The sequence below is a fragment of the Micropterus salmoides genome, unplaced genomic scaffold (assembly GCF_014851395.1).
Source record: "Micropterus salmoides isolate LMB-PRFRI ecotype aquatic unplaced genomic scaffold, ASM1485139v1 Ms_hic_scaffold_826, whole genome shotgun sequence".
NCBI classification, from domain to species: domain Eukaryota; kingdom Metazoa; phylum Chordata; class Actinopteri; order Centrarchiformes; family Centrarchidae; genus Micropterus; species Micropterus salmoides.
Window position 1 is genome coordinate 1 of NW_024044600.1, and position 16,749 is coordinate 16,749.

A 16,749-nucleotide genomic window follows, 5' to 3' on the forward strand; every position below is an offset into this window, starting at 1 on the left:
AAATACCAGAACCTCTAAAGCTCACTAATTAACATATCTTGTTATGTAGAGTTTCATGCTTCTTGGCCAGCAGCAGTTGCTTTCTGGAATCCTTTGGACAGTGCAAGGCGAGCTGTTTCTCCCAGTTTCAGTCGTTATGTTAAGCTAAGCTAACTGGCTGCTGGCTGTAGCTTCACATTTAGCATACAGACATGAGAGTGGTATCAATGTCTTCAATCAATCTAAGTCTCAGCAAGAAATTGTAAAAGTGCATATCCCCAAATTTTAAATTATTCCTTTAAATCAGTGATTCTCAAACTGGGGGTCAGTCGTAGAACCACTTCAAGGGTTTGCATGAATATGACTCATGTGGTGACATAAACAAACAAAAGTGTTGTGATGCTGGCAAGGCTATTTTGATGACCTGAATCTTGTTTATTACAATTGCCTATATTTTTAATGATTTAATCTACTTTTACAGGGGTGGGGGGCATGAACTTTTTGATCTTCTGAAGTGGAGTGTGACAACAAACATTTGTGAACCACTGCTTTAAATGAAGTGACTGAACATGTGTTTCCTTTCTGTTCAGAGTGCGCCCATCTCTTCCATAAGGGCGGTGCCAGACTGATCCTGTGTGGGACTAGCTGGGATAAGTTGGAATCTCTGTATGACTCTCTGACTAATGACGCTGACCCAAGAGAGGTGAGGAAATTAGTTTCAGTTTCATCATAAACATGCCAGACTCTGAGTAAACCCTTCCAAACTAAAACCATTACTCTTTTCTTGTGGCGCTGAGTCATCTTTTTGGAAAACTACCCAGCTGAAAAACAAATCTTTCACTATGGCGGCTCCACCAAACATTACTATCTCATGTTTATTTCTATAAACTGGAAACTTTGTTACAGTACAGTGACAAGTCTTATCCTAGAACAAAGCCTTTACCATACCTCAAATAGAGACAAGGAACTAGCACACAATAGTGACATGACATGGTGTGCTTGAACTTTTAAGCAAGAGAATAGCAGGTTTGTCTTTGTTTTGATCATAATCCTCTACTACCGGTATATCGATTTGTAGGTAATATGCAAATCAGCTAATGTACTAAGGAAATACCTCATTTGCATATTAAAATTAACAACATAAAAACTGTAATTAAAAAAAAGCTTCTTTTTATGTATACTTTCAGCTCGTAAAGTTTCATTATCATAGGAGTAAAGAAAAGCCTATTTGACAATGGTGTCTGGCCTTAACACACAACACACAACACCGACATGCTAAAAGTTTAAGCAAGAGTATAGCTGGTTCTGTCCTTGTTTTGATCATAATCCTCTCCTCTGTCGCCACCCCCCAGATCACCACTTCCTCCTTTTGTCAACACAATAGCAGGATATCCTCTCTGATAGCATACTGTCCTCCACCTGTCTTCTATATACAGGCCATAGCAGATGTGTCTACATGGAAAAAGCGCATAAATAGTTAACAATATTCAATCATCTAATTAACAAACATGTGAACTCAATCAAACCACATTCTGGTTACTGTTAAAATAGTTTTCCTTTGGATTATCATGGAGGTAATAGCTCATTTACCTTTGTTGTTCCCACTGTAGCTTCTAGTGAATGTGCTGGATGTTTTCACTCCACTCTATGGCAGTGTATTGCTACCACCATGACAAAATATATCTGCTCAGTTTCTCTCAAAATGAGATCTTCATTATGTTATACAAATATGTTTCCATGTTATAATGACACCTTTTTAAAGTTAGTATTTCCAAATGGTTAAATTTTTGCAAGAAAAAGCTCTTGTTATAAAATACATCACTTTATCTTGTTATATTAAGAAACACTCAGGCTATTACACAATGCCAACGTGCCTCATTAAGACAAGGGATTTTAAGCCTTTATTAGAAAGTTGACATGAGGGTAAATGTGGGGAGAGAGACAGAAATGATATGAAACAAAGTTTCCTGGCCAGATGTGAACCAGGAGCCTTGTGTTTCATGCTCGGGGCTTAAACCCCTAGGCCACTAGGGCACCTAGAATCAAGAAACTGTTAAGTCACTATGTTAAATAAGAAACTCCCATATGTTGTGGAAAAAACAGATGCTGCGCTTCAAATTGACAGTGACCGGTTTGATTGATAAAGCTTTATCAATCAAACCAGTTAACATGAAAATTTGATCAGTAACCACCTCACGTTGTTACTGATCAAATTAACATGTGCTGCTCTTGTTTTTTCTCTCTACAATAAGAATTTGGTATGTTGTCGTAACGAGCAAAGCTTTTTTGTTAAAGGGGTGGTTTGACATTTTGGGGAAACATACTTAATGAGAAGATCAATATCACTCTCATGTCTGTATAATAAATATGAAGCTAGCCAGCAGGCGATGCATAATAGCTTAGCACAAACAATTGGGGGAAACAGCTAGCCTGGATCTGCCCAAAGATGCTGGTTGACAGATTTTTCTAACTTTGGACAGAGACAATCTTGCTGTTTACGTCTGCTTTTAGTATCTATGCAAGGCACTAAGCAGTTGTTGGATCTAGCGTCATATTCAGTATACAAACATGAAAGTGATATATCGATGTTCTCATCTAACTATCAACCTGGAAGCATATTGAATTATTTGTTTCAAGAGGAATACTTCATAGGCTATTTAGTAAAAATGAGAAAGATATGTGATTACAACATGGAAATATCTTGAACTGTTGGAATGAGAGATTGATGCTTGATGAACAGAATATGTTGCCCACACAGTAAAATAGTGAAACAGTACAATTCTGTATCTCTAGACATTTGCCCCAAAGCTGGTGATCCTGGACTTCAGCGATATGGACAGCATGGAGGATGTGGTGGCTGAGGTGGTGGAGTGTTACGGCTGTGTGGATGTGTTGATCTGTAACAGCAGCATGAAGCTGAAGGCCCCGGTGCAGAGTGTCTCCCTGGAACTGGACAAAAACATCATGGACATTAACTACTTCGGCCCCAGCACTCTGGCCAAAGGTGGGCAGCACATTCAGAGAAAACTCTGTAGCTTCTTCATGATCTTAAAAAAAAAAAAAATCTAAATCCTAATATGTTCAAATAACGTGGCAGGTGTTCTTCCAACCATGATCTCAAGAAGATCGGGACACATCGTGCTGGTCAACAGCATCCAGGGAAGACTGGCTGTCCCATTCAGAAGTTCTTGTGAGTTGCCAACAGAAATCTCTATGAGCTTCTCTCCATAAAATTAAAGGGTTGGTTCACGTAAATCATGAAAAATATATTTTCACACTCTCCTTTATTACCTTATGGTATCTAACCATTAGAGGTGGGTAGGGTAGCCCAAAACTGTACTCAAGTAAAGAAGAAGTGATCAAATTAATGACTGAAGTAAGAGTATGAATTTATCTACTGAAAAAAAAAAAAAGTTGAGCAGTGAGTAACTTCACATGCGTTATATTTATTGACATACATCTCCTGATTAGATAATCTGTTAAATATTCACAAATAATGTTCTGTTGGAAATGTTTGTAGAGAGGTGTGAAATAATCTAGCATTACCAGCTAGCTTACAATTGCTAAAAACTGGTACATTTGGGGTGAGTAAGTACAAAAAGGTCTAGCTGTCAAAGTGAACTGAAAAATTAGCTTTCTGTCTCAACACGCCTCAACAAAACTTGCTGCCTTATTTGATCAAATCAAATAAGCATGGACCATGTATCTATTACTGAAGAAACAGTCCCCATGAAATTTGTAACAGAGTAACAGAGACAATGGTTCTAGAGAGAGAGAGACTGGCGCTACTACTGTTGAAATTTTTAATGTAACTTTTCAAACATGTGAGCAACACAAACAAAATTCCATTCACCTCCGTGGTAATGGCGTGGAGGCAGCAGTTCCACGGACGGATACCACCTACATGGTTTGATACTACTAGCTTAGTATTGTATTTGTAATGGTAGTTGTGTATTTTCATAATGTGGGTGAAGTGACCCTTATAATGCGTTCTTTGTGAAAATTACAAATTCGTTCAATGTTCTCTTTAGCTCTTATCCACACATTAAAATGAAATACTACCAACATACTTCAGACTTCAAACATGTAGTATTGTTCAACAGTGTAACAGACAGGAAGGCATCCTGTGACACAACAGAAAATAATTACACAAAGTATGTCCTCTGCAATGTATGGAATGAAACAGTCGCACCTCTTTTGTGTTTGTACACAATAATTGATATGTGTGTGTGTGTGTGTGTGTCACCACCTGCCAGATGCTGCGTCTAAGCATGCGGCGCAGGCCTTCTTCGACTGCCTGCGGGCTGAGGTGGAGGACTATGGGGTAGTCGTCAGCACTATCAGTCATACCTTCATCAACGCCTCCGACCCGCCACCTGTCGAGGAGCCCGCCCCTAAACCAAACACTCTGGCTGCATGTGAGTAAAAGGACCGGTATGGAAGTGACTGAAAGTGTAATCATACATGCAAAGCAATTACAAAGCTGTTTCAGTTTGTGGGAAATAGACAGGAGGGAGAACACGTCATAGTTGATGATGTGTTCTTTGCTTTTTGGAGTAGAGATTAATTAATAATTAATTGAATTACATTATTTTCAAATGTTTGGAATATCTAATATATTTTTGCTGTACATAGAAAAATCTAAATGTAACAGTTCTTTCACAGTTATCGCCAGACAGCTGACCCATGGCGTGCGCCCGTCAGTCCTGGCCAATGAGATTATACAAACGGTGAACAGGAAGAGGAAGGAGGTTGTGCTGGCCCACCCCATCCCCAGGGTGGCCCTCTACCTCCGCTCCCTCTTCCCCTCTTTCCTCTTTGCTGTGTTGGCCGCTGGAGTGAAGGACTCCGTCCTGGCTGAGCAGATGCAGTAGGAGAAAGGCTGAAACACAGGATGGAATCGTTATTTCACAGAGATGTGCAATTAAGCATGGATAGTTTGAAAATGCTAGATGTGTAATAGTATGTGCTTGACACAAGACTGGATAATTAACTGGGCAAAGCGGGCAATCGCCCTGGGGTCCAAGGCACTCGAGGGGCCCCAGGGCTTCAGGGTCATCATGTGGCACTTAAATAAAATGTATAATCATTAAAATGTTGATGAAATCAAACACTGTTTTTCATACAATTTATGGTCTGCATTTTTCAGCAATAGCCTTTTTATTGTATTTACATTTAGTAAGGACCTCTCTATATAGTTAGTGTTGGAGTCCACCATTCCCATACTGCATTCAAATTGCCTTCACATGCACAAAGGATGCACAGGAAACAATGCATGCACGTAATCCAACGGTAATGCCAATTGCACACTCCCTCAAAACTTGCAACATCTGTGGCATTGTGCTGTGTGATGCAACTGCACATTTTTGAGTGGCCTTTTATTGTGGCCAGCCAAAGGCACACCTGTGCAATACCCATGCTGTCTGATCAGCATCTTGATATGCCACACCTGTGAGGTAGACGGATTATCTCGGCAAAGGAGAAGTGCTCACTAACACAGATTTTGATAGATTTGTGAACAATATTTGAGAGAAATAGGCCTGTTGAGTAAACAGAGAAAGTCTTAGATCTTTAAGTTCAGCTCATGATGAATGGGGGCAAAAACAAAAGTGTTGCGTTTATAATTTTGTTCATTTACTGGAGTACTAAAGTACAATTTTGAGGTACATTCCATTTTATGCTATTTTAAGTATAAAAGGTGATAAACACTTGGATCTTATAACTAAAAAAAGTAATTGTGAACTTTCATGTAGTTCGAATTCACCTCTTTAAAAAGTTCAGAGGGTAATTTAAATTGAAGTGTCCAATAAAAATATCAAGGTGTTGAAATACTGAAAGGCAGCAACATTTCATATGAAACATTTGAATGTAGCCATCCAGGCTGATAAACAATCAAGCTGGAATGACTGGAATCAGTCAGACCTTTGTCTTTTAAAGTTAAAATTTTGTCAAACTGTCCAAGGAAGTTCAGTTCAGGTGAGTGACAGAACCCTTACATTTTCTATCTGAAATTGCACAATTGCAAATTCAGATAGATAAATATAAAATAAAATAAAGTAAAAAAAATATTTGAATTCCTTGAAAATTGAAGCTGATTTTCACAATAAGGTATTCAGTTGATTGTAAAATTCTACTTATTATGGCCATTTATATACATACAGTATATATTTAATTAGCTCCACCTCAAGCTGCAACATTAAAATGTAAGTTACATGTTGATACAGCAGAAATAGCAAGTCATGTACAATTTGCTGAGAATACTTTACTGTTTGAAACTGTTTGAATGCAGGAATTTTACTTGTAATTGTGGATTTATTACTTTTAGGTAAGTCAGAACAAAATGAAGAAAGATTTTTTTAGTTATCCATATCCATTGTTTTACATATCATCAGGTAAGGGTTTGACTGAAGGCATCCACCCAGTATTGTATGTTTAATGCAGAAGAGAGCAAAGCCATGTCAGCTGTTAATGTCTTTCTCTGTATGTCCTCTAGGTGGCAGCAACATATAGTTATTAATTACATGACTTCTGATACTGAATAGCTCAGCATTTGCGGAGCCCCTTTTGCAATCAATTGTTCATGTGGGTCAAAGTGTTCCAGTACTTGTTCTTTTGAAATATGATTTAACTCTTCTAACTAGTCAACTGTGGAATAACTGATAAATAGACTTCGATGAACCACGACCCAGTTTGTCTGATCTGTGAATACCATGCATTGGTTCTTGGTGTCGCTTTCCCTCTAATGTTGCAATAAGTGCTCGTGCACTGCAATGAAAAATGAAACAAAAAAAAAAACAATTAAAGAAGTAATAATATATAATAAATTATTTCCCTACAACAAATGCTGTTTATCAAAGCCCTGATTCAGGCAGCTATGACGTTTACACAGATGCAATAAGCACAATTACATGTCTCTCAGATTTATTGCACTCATCAGTTCAGAGCTGGAGGACATGAGCGCCTGCCTGCCTGCTTTTATCCTGCAAGGATTGGATAGGATGAATCAATGGTGCTCTGAACATGATGTATATTCTATTAGGTGACTACTTGATGTGTAAATTTACACAAACAACATTTGGTAGATTCATGTTACATTATGTGAGAATTTTTTTTTCACAGGACTCTAAGTCTGTGACAAAAGCCCCCCCCTACAACTGTGATGTAAATGAGGAATAAATTCAGAGGGGCTAGTCCAAGCAGTGTGTGTGCACTATTGGCGTCAAGTCCAGCTGGTATGCGTGAGTCTGTCCTCCAGGTCACTCTCCTCTGGGGAGTTCAACATCTTTTGTCTCCAGAGCCGGCGGACAGGAATGTGTCTCTAATGTTCACATGAATAAATGCAGCTCTATGACGTTTCCACATGTCAAACAGGAAGGACTTCTCCAGAGCACTCAGCTGGGCTCTCTAAATTGGCATTCTGATCTAACACATTTACATGTGTCATACAGCCCTGCCAGATCATGTGCCTCCATTGCATGCAATGGAGGTCAGCCCCGCATATGAATAATTGTTTAGCAAGAGTTTTCCGGAGAGACCACGAGCGTGTTGTATTATATCAGCCATGAAATTGTCAGATTCGTTTTTGCTTAAAGGTAAATCAAACAGAAATGCACCGAGGTGTGCAGTAATATCTGAGAATGATCTGAGCCTAATAGTTTCTCTCAATCAATCTGTCTGAGCTCTCCGGTGAGCAATATGTTGATAAGGCCCAAACACGGCGGGGATGATCGTCCTGAAGCGATATTCAGAGTGATGCCTCCTGAATGTGAGGCATGACTTATATATGAGAATCACCTCACAGGGACGTCTGCTGCTCAGAAATGGTCTTTTCATGAGCGGGGTGATCACCCTTATCAATTTTTAAAGCTCAGGTTATTGACACTAACTTGACTTATGGAGGTTATGCAGAGGCCGTGGTAATGATTCCCCAAGCTTTCACATACAGCACCAGAGGGGCCGGCTCTTCCTTTAAAATATTGGTTGATAGCTGACATTATTGCTCCAATGAGTATTAAAGAAAAGTCTGCACAGTGGGGTTCTCTTTGTCCATCTGTTGTTGCTCTGGATATTTGTATTCTGCCCTGCTATGTAACCGTAAGCAGAGGCATGTAGATCTAAGTGTGTCCAAAAACAACTTGCATGTTGATTTATTCTTTTATTAAATACTGAATGCTGGTCGAATGAAGTCGGACTGTCCAATTCTAACATGATGGAGTTTATTTCATACCACAACTCTACCAAAAATAGCTTAACTTCTGTTTCTATCTTATTGCTCAATGACTTCGTTTTGCAAATAAATTGTTCTCACAAATATAAGTGACAAATAATTGAAATAAATGGTGAGTTTAGCTCCTACAACATCAGGGCGCACCCACACAAGAAAGAAAAAGAATAAAGAAGGAATTCCTTTTGCACATCTACCTATATTTCCCAATTTATACTTCAATATAAATTATTATTCAAATTCAATATAAATTTTTTTTTCAGTTTTGTTTTCCAGTCAGAATTGTCATGGAAATGATTCTATTTCCTGGGGGAGAATTGAATAAATAAATGAATTACAGCAAACACAACCTAAACATCAGTACACGGACAACATAATATAATAGACTAAATACAAGTGTTAATATGCGAGTATATGGATATTGTAATACAAGAGCATGCATAATAAATGAAACATATATGGGAATACATTTTCTGCCACCACAAGAAGTTGATTATTGTTCTATGTATTTCCACATCTCAAAACTAATTATAACTTTGTTAAACAATTGATTTAATCAATATCAATAAGTTATCAATGGGTCATATGACTTGGCCTAATGTGAAAATTATGAGAATTATGAGAATTATCATCCAACCCTGCAGTTCCCCTCAGCTCGACGGGGCTTTTTTTTGCATCTTTTGGCTTGTAGTTTTGATTTTAAGGCCGCAACTTTACTGCTTTGGTTCCCTCTCATCAACCTCACTGTACACTACCTGCGCTGACAGAGAAAGTTGCTGAACGAAAGCTGGTGAACAACGGTGCACTTAGCTAAGGAGTTAGTGGAGATTAAAAAAAGTGGATATTGGACTAACTCATCAACTGGCCAAAAAAAGAAATCCAAGTAAATGTTGCTCTGCTCTGACTGATGTGTACATACGCAACGTTTTGTCTGTCATTACAACAACTTTATAAGCTACTGTCAGTCTTGTGTTTATGGCTTGCACTTCTGCCCTCAAGTGGCCAAATAATCAAGTAATGCTGCTTTTATAAGGAGGATTAAAGAACACAGTCAATAATGTCATCAATCTTTGGCTGTCCACTTTTGAATCAGGTCCAGTATATGTATGCATTGTTTCCTGTGGATCTCATGGGCAAGCAATTTCAATCCTGGCGGACTCCGCCAGCTACAGTGGAAAGAGGTAATTACGGAATGCAAATATATTAAATAGGTATTGCTGGAAAAAATGGGGCCACAATAGTATCAGAAACAAGGTGTAGATATCTAATAAATGAGGATGATTATAACTGGGTTCAAGCACATGTAAGATAACATTTTTTTACAATATGAAGACACTTGATTAGTACATGCAATTATTTTAGTTCAGTTCAAATGCTGAATTTACATTTATACATTTTCAGGATGAAAAATAAATATTCTCCCACTCTGTTATTCTCAAACATTACATCCTGGACAAGCATTTTTAAAATTACTTGCACTTCACACTGAAGTAGAAGAATTTAGATAGACCCAACCTGCCAGCCTGTGCTATTCTTTCAATGTATAATCTCAGCATCGCACATCATTTTAAGAAGGGGATTTTTTTAGTCATAGAAGTCTTCCTAATCCCTCCGTTTTGTTTGGTTTAAAGATTACGCATATTTAATCTTAAAGGGAAAGTTTGCCTTAATCTTTTGTAAATCCCAGCGTGCACTGCTTCTCATATCCCTTCACTTCAGAACAGTTTCTCACAGACACACAACAGCCTCCACAAGAATGAGACAGTGCTGCCAGTTACAGATTAGAGACTTTTAATGTTGGTTGCCATAATCCTTCAATTTTCTTGCTTTTGGACAGAAAAGCATTATAATGTTTCTCATGACCCTCAATTCAGGAAGGACCACAGATATAATTATGTTACCAGCGTATGTCAGAGAGTGATTGAAATCAGTGCAAACTTCAGGGAATAAGCATTAGGCCTACCGTTGGCCAGGCGCGATCCTTTATGTGCAAATGCAACAAAAGCCAAACTGAAGCACGAATCCAAGCACTGAAAATAGATCTGAAGGAATCCGATATGTGAAGAGCTTATTATTTCCTTTGGAATTTGATTTTGACCATTAGGAACAGCTCTTTGTTAGAATGTCAGCATGCCAATGTGTCACCGCCTTTATTGATCTGACTGGGTCTAACTGGAGGTGTTAATAAAGTTCGAGTCTCTCTATTGATTGTCTGCCTATTATAAATCAATGTACTGGGTGGTAACTCATTGTTCAATGTCAGGCGCTCAGCTGATGTGTTGGCTTTATTGCTGCCATTGAAAAGAACCAAGTCTTATTTTCAATTACACACACAAAGAACTTTATGTGTGTTTTTATTTTTCTTTCCATTGACAAAGAAGTCTGTAATCTAGGTCTGTTACCATGAAGCATTGAGAACCCTGTGTGTTTTTATTGAGGATCGACTGTTACTCAAGTTATGTGTAATGTGTGGATTAGTCTAAAGGTAATAACAACATCTAGTTTGTCATCAAGGATCAGGGTAATTTATTTATCTTCAAACAACACAGGTTTTGTTCAACGACATGAATGTGTGCGGTCCCTTCATGCTACACTTATAGAACATGACAGATAATTACATTTATGTTAGAATAAGATAAATAAAATAAAACAATGTAACCCTATACAATCATACATACACATGTTCAATCAGGAAATCAAGTATCATCGATGTAATTACAGAGTACACCTCCTCTCATTTTGCCAGAGTCTTGCACTCTGTCAGCTCAGAACACGGTCCTCGTGGCAAGTGGGATGCCAGAATGCCTCACAAAATGTTTATTCATGTAAAGATGGATTGATGATGTAAGTTGTGTATTGATCACTGTTTTTCAAATTAGCTTGTGTGGTGTCCGAACAATAATGCTGCGATGATGTGTTGAGAGGAAACCCGCTTGACACTGTTCTTGATCGTAAAAGTTTATTAAATCAAGGAGTTCAGCATCAATTACAAGCTCTGCAGCAGCTTGGAGAGTGACCCAGCCCGATGGCCACTATGTCTCTCTGTACATCAAACATAGCTTATATAGGATATGTTTAGGTATCTGTTATGTAGCATAGAGGGGTTTGAGTCTGCAGTAAAAGGTCAAACCCATAGAAGGGTACAGTACTATCTTGAGGTAACAAAACAAGGGGTTAGAGGTCAAATTCTATAGAAGGGTTCAGTCCCTACATAACCACCAATCACTGCTCTCCCCGTAGAAGGTCACTGACCCTCTGCCCTGCTGCTACAGTGCTATTTTGAACTGTTATGAGTCAAATGCACAAATATTGGATACTACACTTGAAACCCTAAACCTGTTTTATATACGTGGAGGGTAATATTAAAGGATGATATTTTTCTTAATGTCAGCAAAGTCCATGAGAAACATGTATCAAACTAACAAGTATGAAGTGTGTCTTGAAAGCCTGATATATAGTATGTCATTCCTCTGTGGAGGAATTGTTGTCCAAAGACATGTCAGTGAGCCTTCAGGGACATGTTCCTTCATTTTGGTGAACATGGACACTGCAGGTTATTTTCAGTCAGTACAACATCCTGCCTCTGGAAGAACTCACTAGAGCACCACATCTGTAACTGAGAGTAATTCCTAACAAAATGCATCTTTTCCTCTTATTTGACACCGCAGTGCAGGGCCGGCCCATGGCATAGGCGTGGCATAGCCAGAGAAAGTTTTCGACTCAGTCCCAATCATCTTTGCCCAGCTGATGCAATATTGGCGATTTAAATCATGTGCACCTCGCACTGTGAGTCCAGACAGTAACGTGACTGGTAGAGTTTTGCAACATAAACATCTTAAAACTGAAGTGCAGTCTTGCTGTTTTGGACTGTGAGCTGCACTTTTATCGGAGCTGCTGAAGTTAACATGTGGATCAGAAGTGTTTTGGTTTGTTCTGTTTTCACATGCAGCATGCAGTTCCAAACTGTATAAGTCAAAGGGGATAGGCTATATACCAGCGGATCAATAACATAATCCACAGCAGATTAAAAATAGTATGAATTCTTATTAAATGCTGACGTTAGTCTGGTAATATAATGATTTATTTCTTGATATGTCAGATAACCCTATGGGAGAGATTCTGAAAGTGCAGAATGTTTTGAACATGAGCAGAAAACCTGCTGAAACACAGGAGCTATTAAAGTCCAGGAGTTTATAACTGAATTAAAATGAATTAATTTATCAGTGAGGTAAAATGGCCCTACATAGGCCTATTAAAAGAGGTTATTTCCCCAAAATATTCAAAAGAGGAGTGAAGGCTCAGCACGTTTGCTGACTCAACAGGTATTTTATTAAATTAGAAAAGTTGATCTACAGGAGAAAACATATTTAAAAGCAGTAGCTGCAGAATACCTGAAAGCCTTACTGCATTATATTCTATTAAATTTTAATATTTTGAATTGTCACATACCACCTGAATATTGTGCTACCCTTTATATAGATGAAGATTGACCATAAATTGGTGCAGAAATATTCACCAGAATACAGGAAATGAGGTATTTAACGCTCAGACTTTCCTGGCGAAGGACCCCCACACCCTCCTCTTTATTTGTCCCCTCCACCATTTAAACTAAACGTACAAAAAGTATCCCATAAATTTACTACAATGCAAGAAAATAGTATCTGGGTTGACACACAATTTATGTGGGGACATATTTCCAGATACAACGTTAGGTTTGGTCTCCCAGTTTAGGCTGTGATGTGGAGGTTTCTTCTTAATTATGGACCATAATTATTGAATTTGGCTGCTGAATTTTTCAAAATCTCGCCTAGGGCCAGCCCTGCCACAGTGCCCAACCATTTAGTCTTTTTATTATTTATTAATTTTTATGGGATGTGGTAACAATACGAAAAGATTTAAAGATGTCCTGACTATAAGCATGGTTCAGTCTGCATCCTCCATTTCCCATAATGCTCGAATAGTCTGGTGAATGCCCACGTCTTCCAAACTCCACACCCCCAGTTTGCAATGCAGGCTTTCTGTTACTTCGAAGGCCAAGCTGAGATAACCCTGATGACATAATCAGGCATCGTTTTCTCAGATTTGACAAAGCTCCTCCAGAACCACATTATCAGTCATTATACAACTGTATAATAACTAAAAAAAAGGACAATTACCAAAAGCAGCAACTTCAAAAGCAGAGATGCCACGAGAAAAACATTTTATTGGACATAGATTTAAACACAATTACAGACGCTGAAAGTCTGCAACGTGATATCAGTGCTAAGTTGCTAAGCATATTGAGTTCTGATGAACCATCCCTCTTTGTGCATATTAAATGGGAGCTGGGGGAATCCAAATGCGACAATATTGACACTGTGCAATTAGAGTGGGGTCATTAGGTCTGCTGCTGTTTTAGTGGAAGAAAAGCAAATCAAAGAGTTACATCACTGGAATCCTGGCTGGCTGGGAGACGGAGAGCGCACACACAAACAAATAAACTTGTACACACACACACGCACACAACTCAACCATACCAACCCCCACCATCACACATACGCTCACACCCTCTCCCCGCTCCTCAACTAAATTAGAGGGGGTTGATAATGGGAGGAGGGGGTGACTAATGAAACAGAAGGGGCACCGAGCAAGCAGGGAAAATCCAAAATCCTGTTTGCGGCGGATGCCTTGACCCCAGCTCAGCTCCTAACCTTCTTGGCCTCCTTAGGACACCATATTCTGACCCAGCAAGGCTCCAGGAGAGGCACAAGCTTTTCAAAGGAGTTGATTGGATTTTTCTGTGAAAGGATAAAAACCTCCCATCAACGTGGACACCTTGTCTCACAATGAGGAAGAAGCTTGCGCGTGTGCTTCTGCATAGCAATCGCCTTCTGGAGGATCACATCTGAGTGAGCCCTGAAGGTCTTGGAATAACCTTACATAAGCTGTGTTCAAAAGATAAAACACACTTGTGCACACACATGCTCACTAGAATATAAATATGTAGCGTTCAGTCAGACATTATGGATCTGATTTGATCCCCTCGAGTGACTGTTTTCACCTGGTCAACGACCAGTTTTGATCCTTATGAACATCAGTCTCATCTCCAGTGAACACTTGTCAGCACACAAATATATCTATTGATATATAAATGTAAAATAAATGTGGCCTTTCTTTAAAGTCAAACTGAAATTTTTGTTTTGTTTATGTTTCTGCTTACCCCTAAATTTGAACTCTCCAGAGATGAACAGTAAATTTTTGTTTATGACTGAAAATGGCATTTGATGCAGTATCTGTGTGGGTGGGCACCAAAAGGTTTGTTATATCATTTCAATTCTAGTGGTATGGCTCACATTTTAGCCATACAGACTCTTTTCAGTTCACTTCTGCATCAGTTTGAGTGTCTTTGTGCCTGAGCTCAATGGCCACCAAAAACTCTGGACCCACAAAAGACCGATGGCTACCACAAGGTAGATACGCTGTTATCTTGTGCCTGGTTTCTTTACTTCAACTGGTGTTCTCTTTCTTGTTCTCTAATTTGCTTTCGTAGTTATGAGTTGCTTAATAAAAGTTTTAGGGGAAGAGAACACCATGGAATTAACTGCGCATCTCGCAGCGACGACGGCCCAGCTGTCAGTTGTCACTCAAACGATGCCATGAAAAGCGCCCACTCAGAGGCTGAGGGGTGACATCTGTTTCACAACTATGTTTGCAAAAATATGCATTATAACTTTAGTATCATTACAATTTTTTTTACCACAAAAAGCGAGAACAACAGCAATTTCAGTTCTACTTCAAGTGTATATCAAAATCACCAGAAGGAACCAAGAGACTGTTTGCAAGCACAAAATACACACAACTGGTTGGGCCTGTCAATACCAATAGGCAGCCTTGTGTGTTATGGAGTGAAACCCATAAAATTAGTGTCACCAGGGGAAACATTAAGGCAAAGTTGCATCCATAAAACAAGTCACCTGTCCACCTCATCAAAACACCTCTGCTCACCCTCTACAGACAGATTGCCTGTCATACAGAATTTACATGCTGTATGTGGCTTAACACCTAGATCTTAGTGTCAGTCAGAGCTTTCAGTCCCATTACTTTACTTTTCCCCACAGTTCCTAGCTGGAGCTGACAGTTATAGTGCAAACAGGCCTGCAGGAGGTTAAGTTCAGGGGGTGCAGAGGGGGACATGGATGGAAGAGGGGCAGAATATGGGAAAAAGAGGGAAGGCATGCGTGGATGTAGACAAGGACAGAGGCAGGAATTCTAATTGTCTGTTAAGAAGACTTTTGTTCTCTTGCACAGGGCTGACAACATGTTTTTTATGCACCCGCTAAAAGATCCAGTGTGTGTGTGTGTGTCTTTTACATGGCCACTAACAGGTCTCGGATCACTGGTTATGAAAAGAGCGGCTGGTAACCGTTGTGTTTCTGCCGGTGGAACTCTGCCCTTTGATTGGCTGGCCGGGGTTGTGATACTGCTGCAGGCAGGAAGGGTTATTTTGGATTTGTGAATGGAGGCCATGTGGGCTGTTGGATAATCTTTGTGACGAGTTACAGGGACCCAGCTGTATAATGGACCAAAGAACGTGGCTTCTGTTGTGTGCATGTGCTTCCATTCACCAAGCTGTTATCCAGCAGGTTTCTTTGTGGCATGAGAAGATGTTTTAAAAAGGTTAAAGGGGCATTTCAACATGTTTTCCACACTTTTGAGGAATTGTATAAACTAGGGTGGGGAAATAATGATCAGTTGGTGGATTTTTTTTTAGGATGGCTAGAAAACTGTGTAACAGGTATAAAGATTGTAATACCTTCATTTTATACCTGCAGATTATATTATATAGTACTCCACCAATTTGGCATTACACTCCTATAACATTGGAGTCACCATGGACAGTATTAAAAGCAATGCAGCACCACCAGATATAGCTTTTGTTCCTCCTCCTTGTCAAAACCCGGCGCCGACATTACCCTCAATGCAACTTGACCACTGACAGTTTGATTAGAGATTCAGGTGTGGCTAAGCAAGTGATGTCTGAGGCAATTTATCAGATTTCACAGAGCTGCCCTCTGGAGCCATAAAGGGCTTTATAGAACTTTTCCCCCCAACATAATGTGTAAAAATCTGTGGAGTTTCCCTTTAATACATAAAACATGCAGATTCTGCACCCACGGAATGCAAGTGGGAAACGCTGTCTACAAAGACTAATTGTTCTTTCAGCTTTCTTGTCCATTTGAACCAGTTTATTTAAAAAAAAAACCTTCATTTTGATTATTTACAGCCCATAGTTCAAAGGAATTAAATATATAGGCCTATCTGTTTTGCTAGGTGTCTGCCTGTCTACTGCTAATATTTATACCATGTTTGTATTGTAAAGGATATATTTACAATTTAATATATTCAAATATGTGCTATCTTAAAGGTCTAGTGTGTAGGTTTTAGTGGCATCTAGTGATAAGGGTTGGGAATTGCAACCAATGGGTCAGACACTGCACAACCCTCCGTTTTGCAAGAGCGTAGGAGAAACTACAGTGGCCGACATGCTCTGTCAGACATTGTGTTAA

At 39.2% G+C, this 16,749-nt stretch overlaps 1 protein-coding gene across 1 annotated transcript; it reads left to right on the top strand.

Moving 5' to 3' along the window:
* Window positions 1-539: 539 nt before the first annotated feature.
* LOC119894654 (dehydrogenase/reductase SDR family member 7C-A-like) lies at window positions 540-5,090 on the top strand (the record flags this gene model as incomplete). The annotated part of the gene is made up of 5 exons (XM_038707319.1): window positions 540-682; window positions 2,773-2,983; window positions 3,077-3,169; window positions 4,236-4,397; window positions 4,645-5,090. Coding segments are annotated over 5 exons (818 nt in total), but the record flags the coding sequence as incomplete, so codon positions are not given.
* Between the last annotated feature and the right edge of the window lie 11,659 nt (window positions 5,091-16,749).